The sequence below is a fragment of the Podarcis vaucheri genome, assembly GCF_965113315.1.
Source record: "Podarcis vaucheri genome assembly, chromosome: 16".
In the NCBI taxonomy this organism is placed as follows: Eukaryota; Metazoa; Chordata; class Lepidosauria; order Squamata; family Lacertidae; genus Podarcis; species Podarcis vaucheri.
Genome location: NC_138754.1, coordinates 32,827,873 through 32,847,706, shown reverse-complemented (window position 1 = coordinate 32,847,706; position 19,834 = coordinate 32,827,873). Strand labels below are relative to the sequence as shown.

The 19,834-nt window shown below is 42.7% G+C and overlaps 1 protein-coding gene and 1 long non-coding RNA gene across 13 annotated transcripts in view; one reads left to right on the top strand and one right to left on the bottom strand.

Moving 5' to 3' along the window:
* FBRSL1 (fibrosin like 1) overlaps positions 1–19,834 on the top strand; it is a 790,067-nt gene that overhangs the window by 733,924 nt on the left and 36,309 nt on the right. For 10 of the 12 annotated variants that reach the window (XM_082203023.1, XM_082203025.1, XM_082203029.1 and 7 more), the window contains 2 exons: positions 11,749–12,145; positions 12,699–12,952. In XM_082203023.1, the coding sequence (XP_082059149.1) occupies positions 11,749–12,145; positions 12,699–12,952 (651 nt within the window). The remainder of the gene's footprint in view (positions 1–11,748; positions 12,146–12,698; positions 12,953–19,834) is intronic. The other 2 variants (XM_082203022.1, XM_082203027.1) reach the window with 2 other exon arrangements.
* On the bottom strand, positions 1,062–19,829 carry LOC309521183. The gene is made up of 5 exons (XR_014214535.1): positions 17,433–19,829; positions 11,235–11,532; positions 9,830–9,961; positions 7,877–8,094; positions 1,062–2,019 (listed from the first exon to the last, which is right to left on the bottom strand). It is a non-coding gene; the product is annotated as an uncharacterized lncRNA (long non-coding RNA).

The following is a 19,834-nucleotide window of genomic DNA, read 5'->3' as shown; positions in this document are numbered from 1 at the left end:
TGACCATGATAAAACAAGTAAAACTGTTCCAAAATGCATAAATTCAGTACAAGAGTTGAGTCCTGCAAAACAAAATAAGTTGATTGTCTAAGGCCACTTGCATCTTCAGCATATGGCGTAAACTGTAGGGCAAAGATGGTAGGTCAGGGGTGGGCAACCTAAGGCCCGGGGGCTGGATACGGCGCAATCGCCTTCTCAGTCTGGCCCATGGACAGTCCGGGAATCAGTGTGTTTTTACATGAGTAGAATGTGTGCTTTTATTTCAAATGCATCTCTGGGTTATTTGTGGGGCATAGGAATTTGTTCATTCCCCTCCCCAAAAAAAAAATAGTCCGGCCCACCACATGGTCTGAGGGACGGTGGACTGGCCCACGGCTGAAAAAGGTTGCTGACCCTTGTGGTAGGTACACCTCTGTGACAAAGGAGTTTCAGAATTTAGGAGTCGCCACAGAGAAAACCCTCTCCTGGGCCACCGTTCCCCACACATCATAAGGTGGCGGAATTCCCTCTGCTGATGTTAACGTCCAATTCCGTTGGCAGCCAAGCTGATGCCAAATGTATTGCTCTGCTTCCTTTCAACCGCAAGCAGTGTGACCGTCATGTTTGGGTAGCCCAGTCCATACACACTGCCTTTTGCCCCAGATAGGTCACTTCAGTGCTGCTAACACAGCAAAAACAACATAGGAGGCAGCAGTTATGAGTTACCGGTCTCTGCAGCCACAGCAGGCGCTGTGATTCTCCAGCAGTTTGACTTTGCTCCCAGGGCTGCACTCCATTGTCTTTCTAGACTGATGGATGCCAACAACTTGGAGCAGGACTGGATATAACTCAATAGCATTAATGTGAACACCTTGAACATCTTGAATTGGGCCCAGAAATAAATTGTGAAGCATTCTTTTTCTCTTTGAGTAGATTGTCCACAAGGGAAGCTGTCATTTAACATGAGGCTTTCATCCAGTTAATTACATAAATTCATTTAATCATATTTTTTGTGACTAAGCCAATAGTTTTGAATAAAAAGCACTATTTGTTTCTAGATGGTGCATGTATATGATGCCATGTTAGAAGATGTTCCTGCCACCTGCAGATTTCATTTTAAAAAATTAAGAAAATAATAATTAAGTTTTTTTTTAAGGAGGAGGAATTGTCTGAATCAGGTATCCTTTTAGTAAACTTAAAACTTGGTTTAGTTTATCTAATACACCTAAACCTTAAAAGGGTTTTAATTGATTTAGCAATTATTAAAGTAAAGATTGTGGCCTTAATTTAAAATCTGGTGTGTTTCTCCAAAAACCACATGCTCCTACATAGTGTCATTTAAGTGAGTGGGGTAATTCTAAAATACAGTCTTTTGAAGCATGCAGACTCAGGGTCCTAATTCACTTAGGTGATTTTGAAAGCTGTTTTGAAAACCAGTATGGGGTACTGGCTAGAGTGTTGAAAAACTCAACTTTAAATTGTACTCGGCTATTAAGCTCCCTGGGTGGCCTTGGGCAAATCACACTCGCTCATTCTAACCCACCTCAGAGAGTGGTTTTCAGGCTAAAATACTGCTCTGAGCTACTGGGAGGAAGGGGAAGGTGCAGACGTAATAGAGATAAACGGTAGCCACTTTCGCATCACAAAACACTGTGCAGAAGTCTTGAAATTATGTTTTTTCAAAACCTGGGTGCCTCCAAAGAGAAAGAAAATGGGTGCACTTGGAAGCAGATTCCAAGGACCAAGCTGCCAGCCCTTTGCCACGGTTCCTTTCCTCAAGAAGCTTGAAGGCTTGTTACAGCCCCAGCGTACAGCAATCTAGCAGGTTAAATGACTTGGGCAACACAGTTTATTAAAACTGGCAAGTGCTCGCTCCAGTTCTTTTCCTGATAGTCAAGGCTGTCGGAGAGAATAATTGACAGTGGCAGCTGTTCTGAGGGTGTTTTAGATTGTTGCAAGACGATTTGACTTGACAGACAGCTCCGTACCAACGAACTGAAGTGAGAGAGGCTGGATCCAAGTCCTTGCGGAAGGAGCTTCCTGTTGAAAAAGAGAGCAAACAAAAAAAACCAAAAAATTGCTAGGAAAGGCCTAAGTTTGGATCTGGTGACGCTAGGCGTTGCAGAGCGCCCTTTGCTCCAAATTGTGATTCAATGTTTGTTTTGTTTTCAATATGTAAGATGCTGAATGTTGTTTGATACCTAAATGGTTGTGGAGTACATGTAAGCATAGGGCTGTATCCAACTGAGTTCTACTTAGAGTAGACCCATTGAAATGAATGTCCCTAAATTAGTTGTGTGCATCAATTTCAGTGAGTTTACTCTGAGTAGGACTAGCTTTGGCTACAGCTCCTATGATCCAACTGTCCATATTTTCTGACCCTTATTTTCCAGAAACAATCCTATTTTCTGGCACCTGTTCCTGGTAAACCACTGTCCATATTTTTGTCTTTGTGGGCTGGCTTGCAAAAATGTTTAGTGCGAGTGCTTAATGTTTTCATTCTTCAGGGTTCATCTCCCCTCTGTCCCAGGCTCTCTAGAAGTTAATTTTACACACTGCAGCTTCCGAGGTATATTTTAAATTGCTGATAACATATTGAATGTCTTTCTCAAGTATAGCCAGAAAAAGCAAGCACTTTCTCTTCAGACGTTGATGAGCAGTCTGTCGTAGAATGAACAAATGCAGCAAACACCAACAAATAAGAGGTTTCAGGAATGTCCTACGGTCTGAGGAGGGGCTTGGGTAGTGTATTAGAATTGGGGTGTTGCAAGTGTTGGAGAATGAAACCACAATTGCAGGGGCGAGTTTAACCTTCGTTGGGGGAAATAGGTGCCATTAGCAGATTATTGTGCATTTACCTTTACTGCTGTTCATGCATGCAAAATTTACTGCTGCTCATGCATGCAAAATTGCCATATACTGAGTTAGATCATAGGTCCATCAGACTCAGTATTGTTTACAGTGACTGGCAGGATTGCAGACAGGTGTCTCTCCCAGCCCTATCTGAAGATGCCAGGGATTGTACATGGGACCATCTGCTTCCAGAACAGATGTTCTGCCATTGATTTACAGCCCTTCCCCTTGACCACCGGTTCTAATGCCTGCTATGAACCAGCCTCTCACGTTCAAAATCAGTCTTCCAGTCACTATTTGGAAGATTTACATGGGTTATCCAAAAGGGTCTGATGAGCAGGTTTGCTTGCTTAGTTTGGCTTGGCTCACTTGCTTAATCGTTTTATTAACCTGACCCCTAATTCTTGGACTTAGATAAAGGATTTGAAGGGGTGCTTGTCAAATATGTAGATGACACTAAGCTGGGAGGGGTAGCCAATGTAGCAGAAAGATAGAATCAGGTTTCAAGATGATTTTAACAGATTGAAGAACTGGGCCCAAACGTAAACAAAGTGAATTTCAGTAGGTGCAAATGCCAGGTTCTACACTTAGACAGGATGAATCAGCAGCACAAATATAAGATGGGGGACCTCTGGCTTTGCCAGTAGTACATGTAAAAAGAAGGTGTTAGTAGACCACAAGGTTAACCTGAGACAACAGCAGCAGCAAAAAAAACAAAACTGATGCTATTCTAGACTGCATCAACAGAAGTATAGCGTCTCAATCAAGCCAAGTAATTGTCCTACTCTATTCTGCCTTGGTGAGACTTACACCCGGAGTTCTTTGTCCAGTTCTGTGCACCACAATTTAACAACGATATTGACAAACTGGAACATGTGCAGTGGAGGACAACCAAGATGATCAAGGGTCTGGAAACCAAGCTTTATGTAGAATGGTTGCAAGAGCTGGGCATATTTAGCCTGGATTAGAGGAGACTGAGAGGAGATATGATAGCCATCTTCAAATATCTAAAGGACTGTCACATGGAAGAGGGAACAAGCTTGCTTTCTTCTGCTCTGGAGGGCAAGACTTGAACCAATGGCTTCAAATTACAAGCAAGGTGATTCTGACTAAACATACAAAAAAAAACTTTCTGACACTACGAGCTGTTCGACAGTGGAACAGTCTCTCTCGGGAAGTTGTGGACTCCCCTTCCTTGGAGGTTTTTAAGAAGAGGTGGGATGGCCATCTGTCAAGGATGCTTTAGTTGAGATTCCTGCATTGCAGGAGCTTTGACTAGATAACCCTCTTTGATTCTATGAAATAACAAAGCCATTCAAGGGAAATTAGAACCTTCACATTAATAGTAGTTATTGTTCTGTCTATGACTGGTGTGATACCTAAATAGTGAGATAAAGAATGATTTTCAAAAATTAAGATACTTCTGCGTTTCCAGTGTGAGCCTTAGACTTCTTGCACTGGAAGGGAAAAGCCAAAATTACACACACATTTGCCCTTTTCTGCTTTTGAGTGACATTGTTTTTAAAACACAATATAGAGGTGGGGGTTGGAGTTAAGGAAAAAGTGGTACCCCCTCCAAAATCTCCCACAAAAGGCAGCTGCTCTCTTTTGCTTCCCAGAAAGATTAGTGTTGTACAGTACTTGTCATTTTGCCTAAATGCAAAAGGGTCATGGTACTCCAGATGTCGTATTATTTGGACATTTCTCAAACATCTCCAATGATTAAAGGAAAGTTTTTTTAAAAAAAATCAAGCAGCATAACTTGGGCAATAAAAAGTGACTGCCATGTTTGGTTAATTCCTCAATAAACATTATGAAAAATATGCTACTTTTGGCATTTTGTTATGGAAGAGTGGTCTTAAAGTAAATACATTCTAAAAAGAAAATAATGCAAAGTTTCAGCAAGTCATTAAATAACTAGCATATCCCTTAACTCTGAGAGAATATAGGAAGCTGCCTTATACAGTGGTACCTCGGGTTAAGTACTTAATTCGTTCCGGAGGTCCGTTCTTAAACTGAAACTGTTCTTAACCTGAAGCACCACTTTAGCTAATGGGGCCTCCTGCTACCGCCACGCTGCCAGAGCCCGATTTCTGTTCTTATCCTGAAGCAAAGTTCTTAACCTGAAGCACTATTTCTAGGTTAGCGGAGTCTGTAACCTGAAGCGTATGTAACCCGAACTGTATGTAACCTGAGGTACCACTGTACTGTATTTTAGCTTCTCAGTTTATTCTTCTTACACTTGATTTTAGTGTTTGTTTTTACACTGTAAGTTGCTCTGAGTCACTTCTGTAGGGGGAAAGCAAATAAATATTGGTATCTACAACAACACTGAATCAGACCATTGATTCATCTAGTCCAGTATTTGGTATTCTGACTTGCAATAGTTCTCCAAGGTCTCACTCTTTCCCATTTGTCCTACTTGAGATCCCTTTAAATAGGAGATGCTGAGAAGTATGCCTGAAGCATTCTGTATGCGAGGCATAGCTCCAGTATTGAGCTATGAGCCCTTCCCTAAAGTTGATCCAGTCCAGCATGTAGCATGGTGGCCCATCTCTGTGAAAAGAAACACCAAGCCAGGCAGATGTAGCTACAGTCTTCATTAACCATCATGCAACTGAGCTTTACTCCTGGCAGACACCATATCAGGGCCAAGACCAAGAAGCATTGGGAATTAACCACTTAATTCTCTTCATAGTGCCAGGCTGAAGATACACTGTTTCATCACCATCCATCCTACTTGTGCCCACTGCCATTCATCCACATCTGCCCTCTCTACTCTGATAAACTTTGGGAGGCACCAAAGGGCACCTTGCCTATGCCTTCTTCAAACCTGGGCCCATTCTTTGACCAACTGCTAGGGTCTTCCTTATGAGCTCCAATATTTCTTTATAGTAAGGCACAGTGTGTCAGAAGCTATAAATTTCAAAGTCACCCAGGGCAAAGGGTCTTTGTATAACGTATGACAGTGGCCACAGCCTGCTTTTTTCTTTGGCTATCTAGTACTAACACCAGTGTAGTCCATTCTTAGATGTGTGCTGCAGCTACAGTAGTTTTAAGGAAGGGGCGAAGGCCCCCCCACACACACATTGCAATGCAGGGGGATGCAGAGGCACAGCTTTTCCTTTTATCAAGAAACAAGGAAGAAAATATTTGATTCTTTCATGATTTTTTATGCATTTATAAACATGTTGCAAAGAACATGCACCTCCCAAGTGAGTGAGAGGGAGAAAGGGCTGCAGGTCTGGAAGTGATTTTGCCCCAAGTGCTGTTTGCATAACTCAGCAACTGCTTATAGGAGTCCTCAAAGAGCAGCTTTTGTGGATTTTAATCTCTTGCACTTGAGCAACACTTAATCAGCTTTGAAGCAAATTCCTCTAACAGAACAGGTTTAATTTGTGTCAGGCCCTTTTCTGGGAGGGGCACTGTGCTCAGTCTACTGGTGTGTATGACATGTTGGCGCATGTCATTTAAGAGTGGCAGGCAGGAGGGGGTACCAGTGGCAGGGAAAGACTTGTGCTTTTCTCTCTCTCTCTCTCTCTCTCTCTCTCTCTCTCTCTCTCTCTCTCCGTAAAGTTTAGAGCCAGTTTTAAATACCCCAAGTTGATTTCCCATCAGCTGCACTCAGCAGTTTTCCTTTAGACTTAGCTAAGCCCTTGAAGAATTTGCTTTCTGCTGAGAAGTCAGCATAACAGGCTAGCTAGCGTCCATCCTCCGCTCACAAATCTGTGGAATCTTAAATCAGAGTTACTGAATGTCCTTGAAAGTAATAGCATAATCCGCTTTGTGCACTTCTAAGTTAGGATAATAGTTTTTGTTCATTATTTCTGTTCAGACAAGTCAAGCCAAGGATCTTGACTTCGGGGCATTTTGCAAAAGTGTAAGGCCTACAGTGAGCCAAATGAACCAATAATTTGACTTGATAGAAGGCAGCTTCCAATGTTCAGAGGCATTGCAAAAGGAGGCAGCATATTCCTCATTGCAGCACATATTTATGCACACCCTCTTGGGTTAAGCCATAGATTGGCATCAGTAGGGATAGTAGATATTTGCTTATTTTATTGTACCCCACTGTTCTTCTGAGGAGCTGGCACACATGATTCCCATGCACTCTGCTACATAGGCAATTCACAGGACTGAAGCTCCTTAGCTTTGACCACAAAGCTGCATCCCATATGAGCCTCCCCAGCAGCTGAAATCTCTAGGTGCCATCACCTGTGAAAATTAGGTGACAACCAGAGATACAGCGGTACCTCCAGTTATGAACGGGATCTGTTCCAGAGGCCCGGCCGTATCCCGAAAATTTCATAACTGGAGGACTGCTTCTGCGCATGCATGTGCCGCCACAAAGCGCTTCTGCGCATGCGCAGCAAACCCACTTCCAGGTTTGACACGTTTGCAACCAGAAAGTTACATTACCCAAAGGTAACATAACCCGAGGGTCCACTATATTACATTTTCTGTGGTGGCACTCTTTTAATGAAACTCCCTCTAGATTCCCTGGTAGGGATGGAAAAGGAATCTGTTTTAAATGACTATATATGGAATTCAGCAGTTACAACCCAGCTGAGCATTGCATATGTATTATACATAAACATTATTGTATATTATTTACAAGTATATACAAAAATTATATCCAAATAACGTTCCTATTTTTAGTGGAGCTGCTTAGAAAACAACCCTCTTCTCATCCAGATCAGGGAGTGAGACATGAATTGGAAAAAGAATTTGTGTGCATAAGCCCAACACTGAGATTTCTACCCTCTGGTGCCTTCTCTGTCTTACCTTTTTTGGACTAGGGGAAAATCTGCCCTGTTTATCTGGGCTTTTAGTGGCATAATTTAAGCATTGGCATTGGTTGCCTTTCCCCACCATCTTGTCTGCTCAGTTGCACTTAACGACATCTTGCAACTGGTTTAAATGCTGCCTTTTTATGCATTATTGTGTTTATGCATTGGCATGCTTTTATCTTAACTGCTGCATTATTTTATTATTGTTCTGGTGGGGGCGTTGTGAACAGGTGTAAAGCCACTGAGAAACTTACAGGTGTTTTTTTCTCCCTCTGTTGTTTCCTGTTGGAACTGGATGCAGGCTCAACTCTCACAATTTTGGCTTTGTCTTTCATGCGATGCATGGCTGTTACTCAGTGGGACCTGGACTACAGGGCTATCTTCTTCACGATGGTTCTTCCACTCTTGGCTGTGTACGGCTTGGCTCCTGGTCTTCATATCGTCTCCATCTTTCATTTTCCATGCTGGTGCCCTTATCAAAGGAGTAAAGTACTTAGGAGGAGGAGTGCTGCTGCGGTTTCAGCCTTATTCAGAAAATACAGCAAAGCACGTCCAATAAATTATGATAGCTGGGCATCCGTCTCAAGGCTAGCACCCAGGACATAGGCCCCATTCATGCAGTGGATGAGATGGCCTTGTATGCCATTGTTCTCCCATGTGTAGAATAAGAATTATAGCCCTTTTTATGCCTTACAGGAGTGTCACAAGGACAAATGCATTAATGGTTTGGAAGTGTTCAGATATTGCAATAAAAAGAGGCAGGATCACGTAAGACTGTGTGATGGATACCTCGTGGGCTGTTGTACACAAATGTTTCTATAATGAGAGACTTATGCCCTTTGTTAAGGAACGTTTTGCATCCTGGGATTCTAGTTAGGAAACAAGCAAAATCAGCATGCTAAAAAAAGTGGGAGGGGGACAATGTTGTGTCTGGTTGTGGGGGGAGTGGGAAAGGGCTAATGCGATCTAGCATTCAGTGTGGCTCGGCAGATACACAAATCATTGTAAATGTCAGATACTCTGTGAAGGAAAGAGCTAAGCTGACGTGAGTTCAGCTTTAATTAAGGTTGAAATATTGGAGCTGACTGTTGAGTCTTAGGCAAATTGGCTCGGCCTGTTATCATGAGGCATGAAAATTAACTACTCTAGAACTTGGTAAAAATAAACACATTTCTATCATTGGAATGTTCCAGTATAGGGTGGTGAATATCATGGTTGTTTATATCAGGGGCCAAAGGTCAACATCTGACGCAGAGTTTGCTAAGTGGTCTGCTGAGGCCCTCAGCCATTTTCAAGGAAAATAGGAAGCTTGAGAACCGCTGGTGCAGCTGATACTAAGTTAGATGGACCAATTCTTTGACTCCGTATAAGGCAGCTTCCTATGCATTAGCATTGCCTGTGCTTATCAAATCATGAAGGGACATGCCCAGAGGGACATGCCCTCTTCTTTATGGTAATTTTACTTGTTCTGGGACTCTTGTCACATCAGTGAAAAATAGCTCATCAGGTTTTTCCATGTGGAATGCTTACGCCGATTCATTTGTAGCAAATCTTTACTGATAGCTGCAGTGGTTGTGTGCAATGGCGTTAGCCACGTTGAATCATGCTCAACCTCCACCTTCAGTTCTCAAGTTGGAGCTGTTTGGTTATGAATAGAGAGTGCCAATGACAGGTGGTAACAGTAAGACACCAGATAGGTGCCCACCAAGATACGACAGCCTGATATCTGTGAGTGTGGGTTGCATGATTGGCAAAGTTAAAAAAAGGGGGTGGGAATAAACACTTCCCAAGAGATTGTGTTACTGGTACTTTCAAGGGACCTTTTATTATAGCTGTTGGCATGTTTCTGGGTCCCCCAAAGTATTAGAGATTATTAAAGCTACATTACTGTACATGGCTACTCTTCTCGTACAGCATCATTCTCAAATCACCCAAATAGGCATCACTGAATTTTTAATGAATGATTTAAATCTGTTTTTTCCGTCATAGTCTTTGGTCTATTCGTTGCTGAGGTGGGAAAATGGTGTTTGAGCTTTCCCAGTTCAGACAGCAGGTAGGAGCTCACATAACTATCTGGATGGTGATCCATACCAGATAAACAATTGCTGTAGGAAGACTGGCACTTGCCTTGCCTTCTCCACAACTTGCTCATTTTCTAAGCGTTTTTTGTATGGAGGAAGAATGCTGTGATTGAACAAAAATCTCACCTTTTAGGGAAGAACATTCTGTCATATTGCACCTACGGTCACCAGGACAGATGGATGGACGAATCTTTCAGATGTGGCTTCTCATTTTCCCAGTCTAAAATTCAGTTCTCTAATTTCCTTATCTGTACCCCCCTCCGCAAAAAAAATGTTTTAGGTCCATAATTTTTTATATTGTTGTAAACTGCTGATATATTTTTATACAGCAGTATATAAACACTTCCATAAGCATAAATAAATAAATAAATAAATAAATAAATAAATCATACACATTTCTTAGTGCATTTCCCCCCTAATATATACTTTTTAAGTTGAAGAGGAACAACACAGGATTTGAGGTGTGGAAATTTCAAATGAGATTCCTTCATTGCAAAGGGGTTGTACTAGATGACCCTCAAAGTCCCTTCCAATTTTACAATTCTATTATTTCAGTATGTGAATTGATTTAGGTGGTGCAAATTAGGGGATCCCCCCATACCCAGCAGGAATTAGGCATAATCTCATTTATCAACACCACAAATTTAAGGAGTGGGTCTTTAAATTCCCATTTTACAGGTTGGGAACCAAGACGTGAGTATTCCAAAGCTCCCAACATGTCCTTGGCTAATGTGGGAGTTCAGGCAAGGTCCAATCTTTGGTTCACTGAATAAGTCTGGCTCATTGTGGCCATAGCTGAATGAGTATTTACATCAAGAAAATGTTTGCTGGAAAAATATATTTATGTAGCTGCTAGTTGCCATGCCACTGAAGTTTGATATATTACATATAGATTCTTTTTAAAAATTACAGCTTTTGAAGGGCCAGCCAAACAAAAAGTGTCCTTGGTGCCATTTATATTTATTATCAAGACCAGAACTGTACGTTTTAATAAAATGCACTTTATTGGTGGGTGCAAAAATCCAAGGTAAATGTGAGCATTACTGAAACTGTCACAGTACAATGTTAGCTGTCTAGAAGAGCAGTAGGCATTCCTGATGGAAAGGTGATGTGTGTGTGTCTTACATTTTGTAACATATACCTGTAAAGTTACCCACTTCCAAGCAGCTCTTGTCTAGTGTTGCTACTTATTTCTACCTAAAATGGAATTTGGTGGTAGACCTGGCGAGGCAGCGGTGTCACAAGTGAAGTCTAAAATAGGATGTTAGTCTCACTGAAGAGATACTAAAAACCAGTTTTGGAAAATTCAAGCATGGTGGTATGGGAAAGGGGAACTCTGCAGTTTATAATGTCTATTTAAAAAAAATATGACAAAACATACGAAGGGTAACAGGACTGTTCAATTATTATTATTTTTAAAAAGAACAGTCATCAAATGGGATTTAAAGAACTAGCAATCATCAGAATTATCTCCTATAATCTGTTTAACATAATCAGCATTATATACCACATTGGGCAAATCTTGACTTACATTTTCAAACAGATTGGTTGTATTCCATTATCTAAGGAATGGTACCAGTTCCCCAGTGAATTTCTTACTATAAAAGAATCTGGGACAGTTAATATAATGTCAGTTTACTTCAGTTCTCTGCCACCATTTTTTCTGCCGTCCTCCTGTTGAAGGCAGAACTTGCTTCTTTCCAGTTGCTTAGAACCACGTGAGCCAGCCATAAGAGGTGCAGCAGGGAGAAGAATCCCTGGGCCCAACCGAGGGAAACTTGACCCAGCCTCTTGTTCTGTACCTCAGTTTGAGGGGACAGCAAGGGATGCTGCAATTGGAGAAAAAAATTCTGTGTCAATGGAAAAAACAGCCATGTAAATCCAGAATTCATGCCTGAGCCCTTGGGATGGTCTTGGCGGTAAATAACAACATGCTACTGCTAGACAATACGCTTAAAATCCTTTCCACCTTAGCATGCTGAAATCCAAATGCATCATCAGGATGCTTTACCACATAACCTTTGCCTTGTTCCTTGTTCTTGAAGGTCCAGCCTTGAATGACAAGGCCGAAGCGAAAGCAGGGAGCATCCCCAAGGTGTCCGGGCTGGAGCGCAGCCAGGAACTGAGCACTGACGTGCCCTTTGTGCTGCCAATCCACAGCCCCCCGCCGAACACTGTCGTAGTGACTTCCACCTCCTCTGCACCCACGTCGAGTGCTCGGGCAAGCCCGCTGTTGAAGAAAGAGCCATTGATCTCAGCACCAGCACCACCAAGACTCACCCCTCAGCCGCAGCCTCGGCCTCAGTCGCAACCTCAACCTCGACCTCAGTCACAGCCTCAGCTGCTGCCTGAGCTCCGGACCCAACCTCCAAGCCACATCCCCCCTCCTCTCAGTTACCCAGGGCTTCACCAGGTGGCCCACAACGGACTCAATAATATCAGGTGGGTAGACCGTGCTCATTTAGAGCTCTGATCTCTATAATCTTCTAGTGCAGTGATGGGGAATCTATTGACTCCAAGTCCCATCAACCCCAGCCAGTGTGTTCAGTCCAGCAATATCTGCGGGGCCACATATTGTTGTGATATGGGTCAATTCCCATTTTGTTCATGCTTGCAATTACTTATTTCAGAAGGAGACAGTGAGGAGTGGTTTGCAGTAGTCTTCAGCAACAGGAGATTAAGGACATTGTGGATGAAAAGTGTATCAGAAGACGCTGGGGTGGGCAGGGAATATCTCAAGACATGTTGAAGAGGGAGGAGAAGCCCAGTGATAGCTTATGTGAAAATGAAACTGAATGTCATTCAGGAGTTGCTACCCTAGCTCAGATTGGGAACATCCCTTGGGATCTCTGCTGGATAGTAGATGGGTCAAAATATCTCTGACTGTGTTTTTGCTGGGACACTTTTTACAAATGCTTTGGTTATTTTGCAGTTCTGCAGCCTTTCTAATGACACTTTCTCTCCCCACTCCCTTCATTTTTTTTTATTTCCACAGCAGAAGCAGCAGCGCCAGCAGTGCAACAAGTATTAGCCTTCCAAAACACCTCCCCATCTCCCCCCAGATCCCTCCCCATCATTCCTCCGGCCCAGCGTTACCCCTCTCCATCTCTAACCTTGCTGCCTCACATTTCCCTCTCAGATCGCAGTCCCAACACCAGCACCATCCGGCCATGTTTGCCACCCCTCCTACGCTGCCACCTCCTCCAGCGTTACCCACCAACAGCCTTGTGATCCCTGGTCACCCCGCAGGTAGGTCCTATCATCCCTCATCTGGGTTTTGCACTGAGATTGATTCCCCTTGTCACGCTCTGTAAAACCCATTGCTTGCAGGGTGTGGTTAAGGTGAGGCAAAATCAAAAGGAAACCACCTGCTCTGGTGGTCTTTTAAAAGCAACAGGTACATGATTGTAACTGGTAACAGGTACTAAACTAGACCTTCAAGACAAGTATTCACTCTGTATGTTGCCCGTGAACTGGAGAACATCTTCTAGAGAAAGATAGGAATTCAAACGGAAGCCATCCCCATAAATCAGGGGGTGCCCTCCTGTTGTTTTGGAGTATGACTTCCACAAGTCCTGACAGATGGCCATGTCGTCTGGGGCTGATGGGAGTTGCATTCTACAACATGTGGAGGGCACCATGTTGGCTATCCCTGCTCTAAATGTTACAGAGGGGCAAAAAGAACAAATGAAAGTAAGCCTTTTAAAATAGAAGTGTTTATCCTTCTGTTGAAATTGTGTGTGTGTGTGTGTGTGTGTGTGTGTGAGAGAGAGAGAGAGAGAGAGAGAGAGAGAGAGAGAGAGATGGTTATATTAGAAGTGGCTCAAAAATATGGGAAGAAAAAAATGAAAAGAGAAGACAGAAATGCAGAGCATGCTGTCTTGCACCAGGTCAGCCTAGTTGTCATCTAGCCTGGAATTGTCTCCTCCGAGTACCAGTGCTTCTCCAGGGTCTCAGGCAAAGAGATGCCTTTTCTGTCATCCACTCCCTGATTGTTTTAACTGGAGATGCCAGGTATTGAACCTGAGACCTTCTGCAGGCAAACATGGTCTCTAGCAGCAAGCTATGTCCTTTCCTGAACTGCACATGAATCAAATACAGAAGCCTCCTACACCACCAGGCAGGGCATTTCACAACTGGGAGGCCACCACTGAAAAAGCCCTGTCATGGGTCAGTGCACTGGGCAGCCACCAGCAACAACAAGAAGACCTTATCTTGTGGTTCCACTCTTGGTGTTGGGTGCACAACATTTCTTTGGAAACATCCCCACATTTCCCAAACATACTTCTTATTAATGGTTTTTTCCAAGAGTTTTCATCAGTAATTTTGCTCTTTGCATTCACTTGTTCCTTTACCATCACACAAAAGAGAGCTGCAGTGCTCTTTGCAATACGTTTTCAGTTGCAGAGCAGATTCTGGAAGAAGATCCAGTTAGGGAAAGGAGCAGAGGGTGCATTGTCCTGTAAGACATTCCTTCCACTAAGTAGGGAAGAAGGAATTTGCATCTGGGAGAACCCTGAAGTATAGGCACAGCTGAGCAAGCAAAACTCTCCTATTAAAACCCAGGATAGCAGGCAATAATCCTACCAGCAAAAGACAAATGGATCCCATCTTCTATATGTGTGTAGTAATGTCCTGTGCAATTTTTTTCAGATAATCCTGCCCCCTCTACATATCAGGACACTTTCTGGAGGGGACGGGGAGCCTAGCAATCACAGATGGTTAATAACTTTTTTTTTTCCTAGCTACATTTCAGAAGTTCCCTGTGTATCCTTAAATATACATACATTTCTGCTTCAGCCTCTGAAACACACCGTTTAGTTTCCTCATTTGCCCACAGCTGTTCCTGTGGCAGCTGGAGATTTCTGTGGTGTTTTCACCCCTTTTGATCTGGCATTTGACTCTGTAACTAACCCAACAGGGATTAAAGTGGACACACATTTACACCAACACCCCCTTTCTGTTTCCTACAAAATCCAATTAACAAACAAGAAAGAGGGTAGGGGATTTCTAGCTGTTGAAAGCAGTGGTGCCTTCCATTTTGTCCTGTGTTTCTCTTTTGGAAAGTTCCAAACGTAAAACATGTGAAAAGGGAAAAGGAACTGGCCAAATATTGCTTTAGGCTAAACCATCTGATCAAGGAATTGGCTTCAAGCTGTTGTCCGAGATTCCAGAGATTGAGAAGCTGGAGTAACTTGATTGTATGTTAAAGGCAAAAAAGGCTTAGAAACTTAGTAGAAAAAACTACTAGAGAATGTTATAACTAGGATCACATCCACAGCATACATTTTTTTAATGAAATTTTTTATTAAGTTTTAACAATGCACATTATAAAAGTAAAAATACAAAGACAAAGACATGAGAAGTATAAAAAACACCACATACATACTACAAAACACAACAACACAGCATACATTTAAAGAGCAATGCTTCCCCCAAAGAAACCTGAAAACTAGTTTACCACTTACAGCTATTCTTTCAAGCACCCATAACAAACTACAGCCTCCAATGATGAATTGGGGGAAGCCATCTGTTTTAAATGTGATTTAAATGTATGGTGTGGGGCAAAAATGGTAGAAATATCTTCCGCTGTTCGAAGCGGGTTTGCAAGCCAATGTTTGTGCTAAGTGAGGTTTGCTGTAATGTCTGAATTCACAAACCTTTGACCCACCACAGTCAGGGCCAAGGCTCCACCTCTGGGGGCTGCTGCACGTCATAGAGACAAAAATGAACTTGAGAAACTGAGCACTGAGCAGATGGCATATAAAAGCAGACAGGCAGCTGTGAACCACAGCTTAGCTGCTCAACACATAGTGTGGTTATAATTCATACCTTGGTTTGGCATGATTTCTGAATCGAGCCTTTATCATGCAGCTGGGCTGGGCCAAAGCCACAAGAGTCATGCTAATATCTATATGCAGGGGGTGAACCAATGTTTGGAGGCAGCAATGGGCTGGACGTGGGCCACTCAATTGAAACTGAATCCAGACAAGACAGAGATGCTCTGGGCTGGCAGTTTTTGAGTCTAGGAATTGGTGGGGCACCCTGTTCTAAATGGGGCTCATTCCTCCTGAAGGAACAGGAACCTTGAGGGTACTTGAATCATCCAAGTCACTTGAAGGCCAGGTAGCTTTTTTGTGGTAGTTCCTTTCCTCAGATACAGCTGGTCTGCCAGCTATCTCCATTCCTGGACAGAGATAGTCTAGCCACAGTTATCCATGCTCTGCTAACTTCAGTGCTGGGCTACTGTAATGAGCTATTGTGAGAAGTATGGTCACAGGCAGGGAGGACAGCTACCCCACCCCCAAATCAAGTAAATTTATGCCCTCCCAGCATAAATCTTTGATAACTGTCCTGAAGTTGCAACTTGTTCAGCATATGGTGCCAGGGAGTGAGGGGTCATAACATCAATTCTTGGTTGCCTATTATTTTCCAAGCCTAGTTGAAGGTGCTTATGCTGGCATTTTCAATGCTAGGCCCAAATATCTCTTTCCATTCTGACCTGTCCAAGTTTTAAGATCTGTAAGGGAGATCCAGGCCTTCCCAGGGGACGGGGGACGGGGTGGAGTTTACTGGGAATTTGTATGTTTGGGATCAGTGCTGCAGTCCTTTCATTTTGGTTTTTTCATGCTATTTTTAGGACTTTTTTGGTAAGTTTGATTTTAATGTTTCTCTGTCCTGGAACTTTCAGGTGAAGGACAGTTTATAACTACTTTTAATTCAATTTAAATAATGCTTTAAAGCTCACCTTTAAAGTGACTTTGAGGTACAAGCTGGATATGTTGTTGCCTGGAATTCAGCAAGCAGAAGAAACTGCTTTACTGACCAAAATGTCAACAACACAAGTTTCTTCTAATATTTATAACCAGGCCTGACCAGTCAAGAGGCTTCATACTGCTGGCCAATCACAGGGGTCAGTGTTGCAAACCTCCATTCCTTTTCTGTTGATGAAGGAGCCCCTGAAGCTCGTATATTTTACAGGAGCTCACTAGGCTTTGTTCCAACCCCAGACCTTGATGTCTCCAGTTCCAGCCCAGAGTCCTGACACCTGTTGTATGAATCAGGAAGTCTCTAGTCTGTAGTTGTGACCAAAAAGTCATGTATGCACTAGGTTTGCTTAGGTATACCTCTCTCTAAACCTCAGACCATATGTGCAATATGAAGATAGAGATACTAATGTGTTTTACAGAGCTGTTGCAAGGATACAGAAAGAGAATATGTTTAATTAGTGGAGGCTGGCCCCCTAGGGTGAATGGGGCTTCCCCACCAACCTCCATTTGCTCTCAGGCAGCTTCCTCCTTCTCCTCAATCTCAGTGTTGCCTGTGTAGCACCTCCCTCATGGGGGAAGAGGTTGGGGATAAAGCTTGAATTAGTTGGATCTGGTTGTCATTGGCTCTACCTGCCCTCAGCCTCCCTGCTTTCCGCCCTACCAGTCCCAATACTCAGCAACCACTGCTGTATTTAGGGAGAAGTAGAATGCATGCTTTCATTGCATATGATTCAAGCACTGGCACCATTAGTTAAAAGGATACAGAGCATGTGCTCCAGCACAGACGCTGGAAATCAGTTCAGCAGGTGAGGGTAACAGTCTCTGAAGAAGCCACTGTCAGCCGCTTTAGTTAACAGATGGGCAGTGTGTGTTCTGCCTGCCATGTTGCATTCCTGTTACAATCCCTTGGTTTAACTGCTTTGCCACTGCAGTTGCTGCTATTTGTGCCCCCCCCCCACACTCACTTTTTGTTCTCTTTGCTGATAAAGACGAAGCTGCTGTGTCACACTGAAGTCTGGAGTCAGCTGCAGATCCACCAGGCCAGCTCCAAGTCTTTTAAGGAAACTCGATACCCAGCTGCCCACTTTTAAATCCATTCCTCTCCGGCAATGCCCCACGGGGGAAAAACAAATTGGATTATCTTTAAGCTAAACAGAAGTATCCGGTGTCTTAAAACAGGGCAGATCCCCCCCCCCAAACACACACACACACACATTTTTATTCTAAGTTAATAATCAATACATTGAGAGAAAAATAGTAAAAAAAGTTTGCCCTAGTAACACATAAAGCAGGTGGGGAGAGGACCTTAAAAATAAAAGGTTAGGTTATAAATAATACTGTAAGTAAACAGAGCAAAAGCAGAGTATGTGGGGAACTGAACACACTCACCAACCATAACTTACCTTCCCAGAGTGTAGAGAGTGTTCATTTGCCCTCAGCCACTTACCCCTGCTGTATACCGATTTGTGTTAACCCGAGTTAAAGTTAAACAGTCTCTTTGTTGTGACATTTCATTTGGCTCTTGTTTTTCCCTTGTAAACTAGGTTTTATCTATTTATAATGGGGGTTTTTTACCCTGGATCTTGAGAATGAATGGTCTTTACCCTCACTATCATAATTTACAGTGATCACTGTTTATTATTAGCGCTAAATACTTCCATTAGGGGAACACCACTTGTTATGGGGGGCTCCTGTTCTTGAATTTTACACCTCCGACGCCTACTGAGTACTGCAAGCATTAAAGCAGCCTGAGGCCTTCCAGATACTGTTGGATTCCCAACTCCCATCAGCCTCAGGGACAATGGAAGTTGTAGTCCAGCAACATCCGCAGGGCCACAGGTTCACCAGCCCTGCTTTAAAGGAATAAATGGTGGCATTCATTTATTTATGATATTTATATCCCACCCTTCCTCCCAAAGGAGCCCAAGGGAAGCTTAAATCATAGGTGTAAATTGTTCTCCCTTACTAATTGAAAGGCTTGGCAGCAAAAGACTTCGATATAACATTGACAAAGTTAACCTGGAAGACAGGTTAAATATTTTTATGGGCTGCATCCAACTAAGTTCTACTCTGAGTAGACCCATTGAAATTAGTGGACCTATTTGAGTCATGCCAATTAATTTCAGTGGATCTGTTCTAACATTGGATACATCCCTATCAATGTTAGAAACTGGGATAGAAAAGCTGGGAGCCAAATCATTTCTGGGACCTGGGTTGTGGGCGCCAAAACAGAATGTCTACTCACCATTGGGGGGGGGGTCAGTAATATTTTCTGTTTATTATTTTGATAAGCATTAACTAATACGCAATTCACATAAGAGACACATTGTTAATATCACATTTTTAGCATAAATTGTTAATACATGTTTAATTTGGTGTTTATAGTAAAAATATTGTCACCGTACTTCAGTTTTCAAAACACTCTACTCTTTATTTTTAAACTCCTTAACATATTGTCTATCCTTAGTGTATACAGTGGTACCTCGGTTTACGTTTCTGAAGTCCATTCTTAAACCAAATCTGTTCTTAAACTGAGGCGCGCTTTCCCTAATGAGGTTACCCACCGCTGGTGCCCTTCCACCGTTCGGCTTCCGTTCATAGACCGAGGTGAAATTCGCAAACCGGAACACTACTTCTGGTTTGCGGAGTCCATAAACCAAATAGTTTGTAAAAAGGACTGTTTGTAAACCAAAGTACCATTGTACTTTGAGGCTTCAAAGCGCATACATTTAAGTACCGTAATCCTTGAGTGTCAGCCAGGTAAAAAAAAAATGGCACCCAGACTTTTTGAGGTGCTTGCAAATGGAGAATCTTTAGGCACAAAATGCACCTGCTAATTTCGAATTCTGATCCCTATGTGTTTTATTATATTAATTATAATTTTTAACTTTTTATAAGCTTCCCTGGGAACCTGTTCAATTATGGGGGACAGGTTTGTGGGTGTTTTTGTTTTTGTTTTAAAAGGAGGGTCTACCTTTGAATTCATGCTTTCTTTTTTTTACAAAAAATATTATCTTTCAGCAGTTCCTCCAACCCTTAAATCCTTAAATCCACAGTACACAAACTACAGGTCCTTTGCTTCATAAGTGGCAGTGTGCTTGAGAGTTTTGCTACGTGGAGATTATATATGTGTATGGAAAATGTCAGTGTGAAATGCTTTTGAATGTAGAGATAGACATGTTGGTGGGGTGGAAAGGAAGATGGGGAAAGTTGATGACACCCCCACCCCTCACTTAGGGTTAATAAATCCTATCATGAATGTTTTTTGGGCTGGGAGGAGGGCAGGGGAAGGGACACTTTGTTGATAACGCCCCAGTATGTTTTCTGCTGTGATGACTCATGGTGTTCTCTCTTGTCTTTA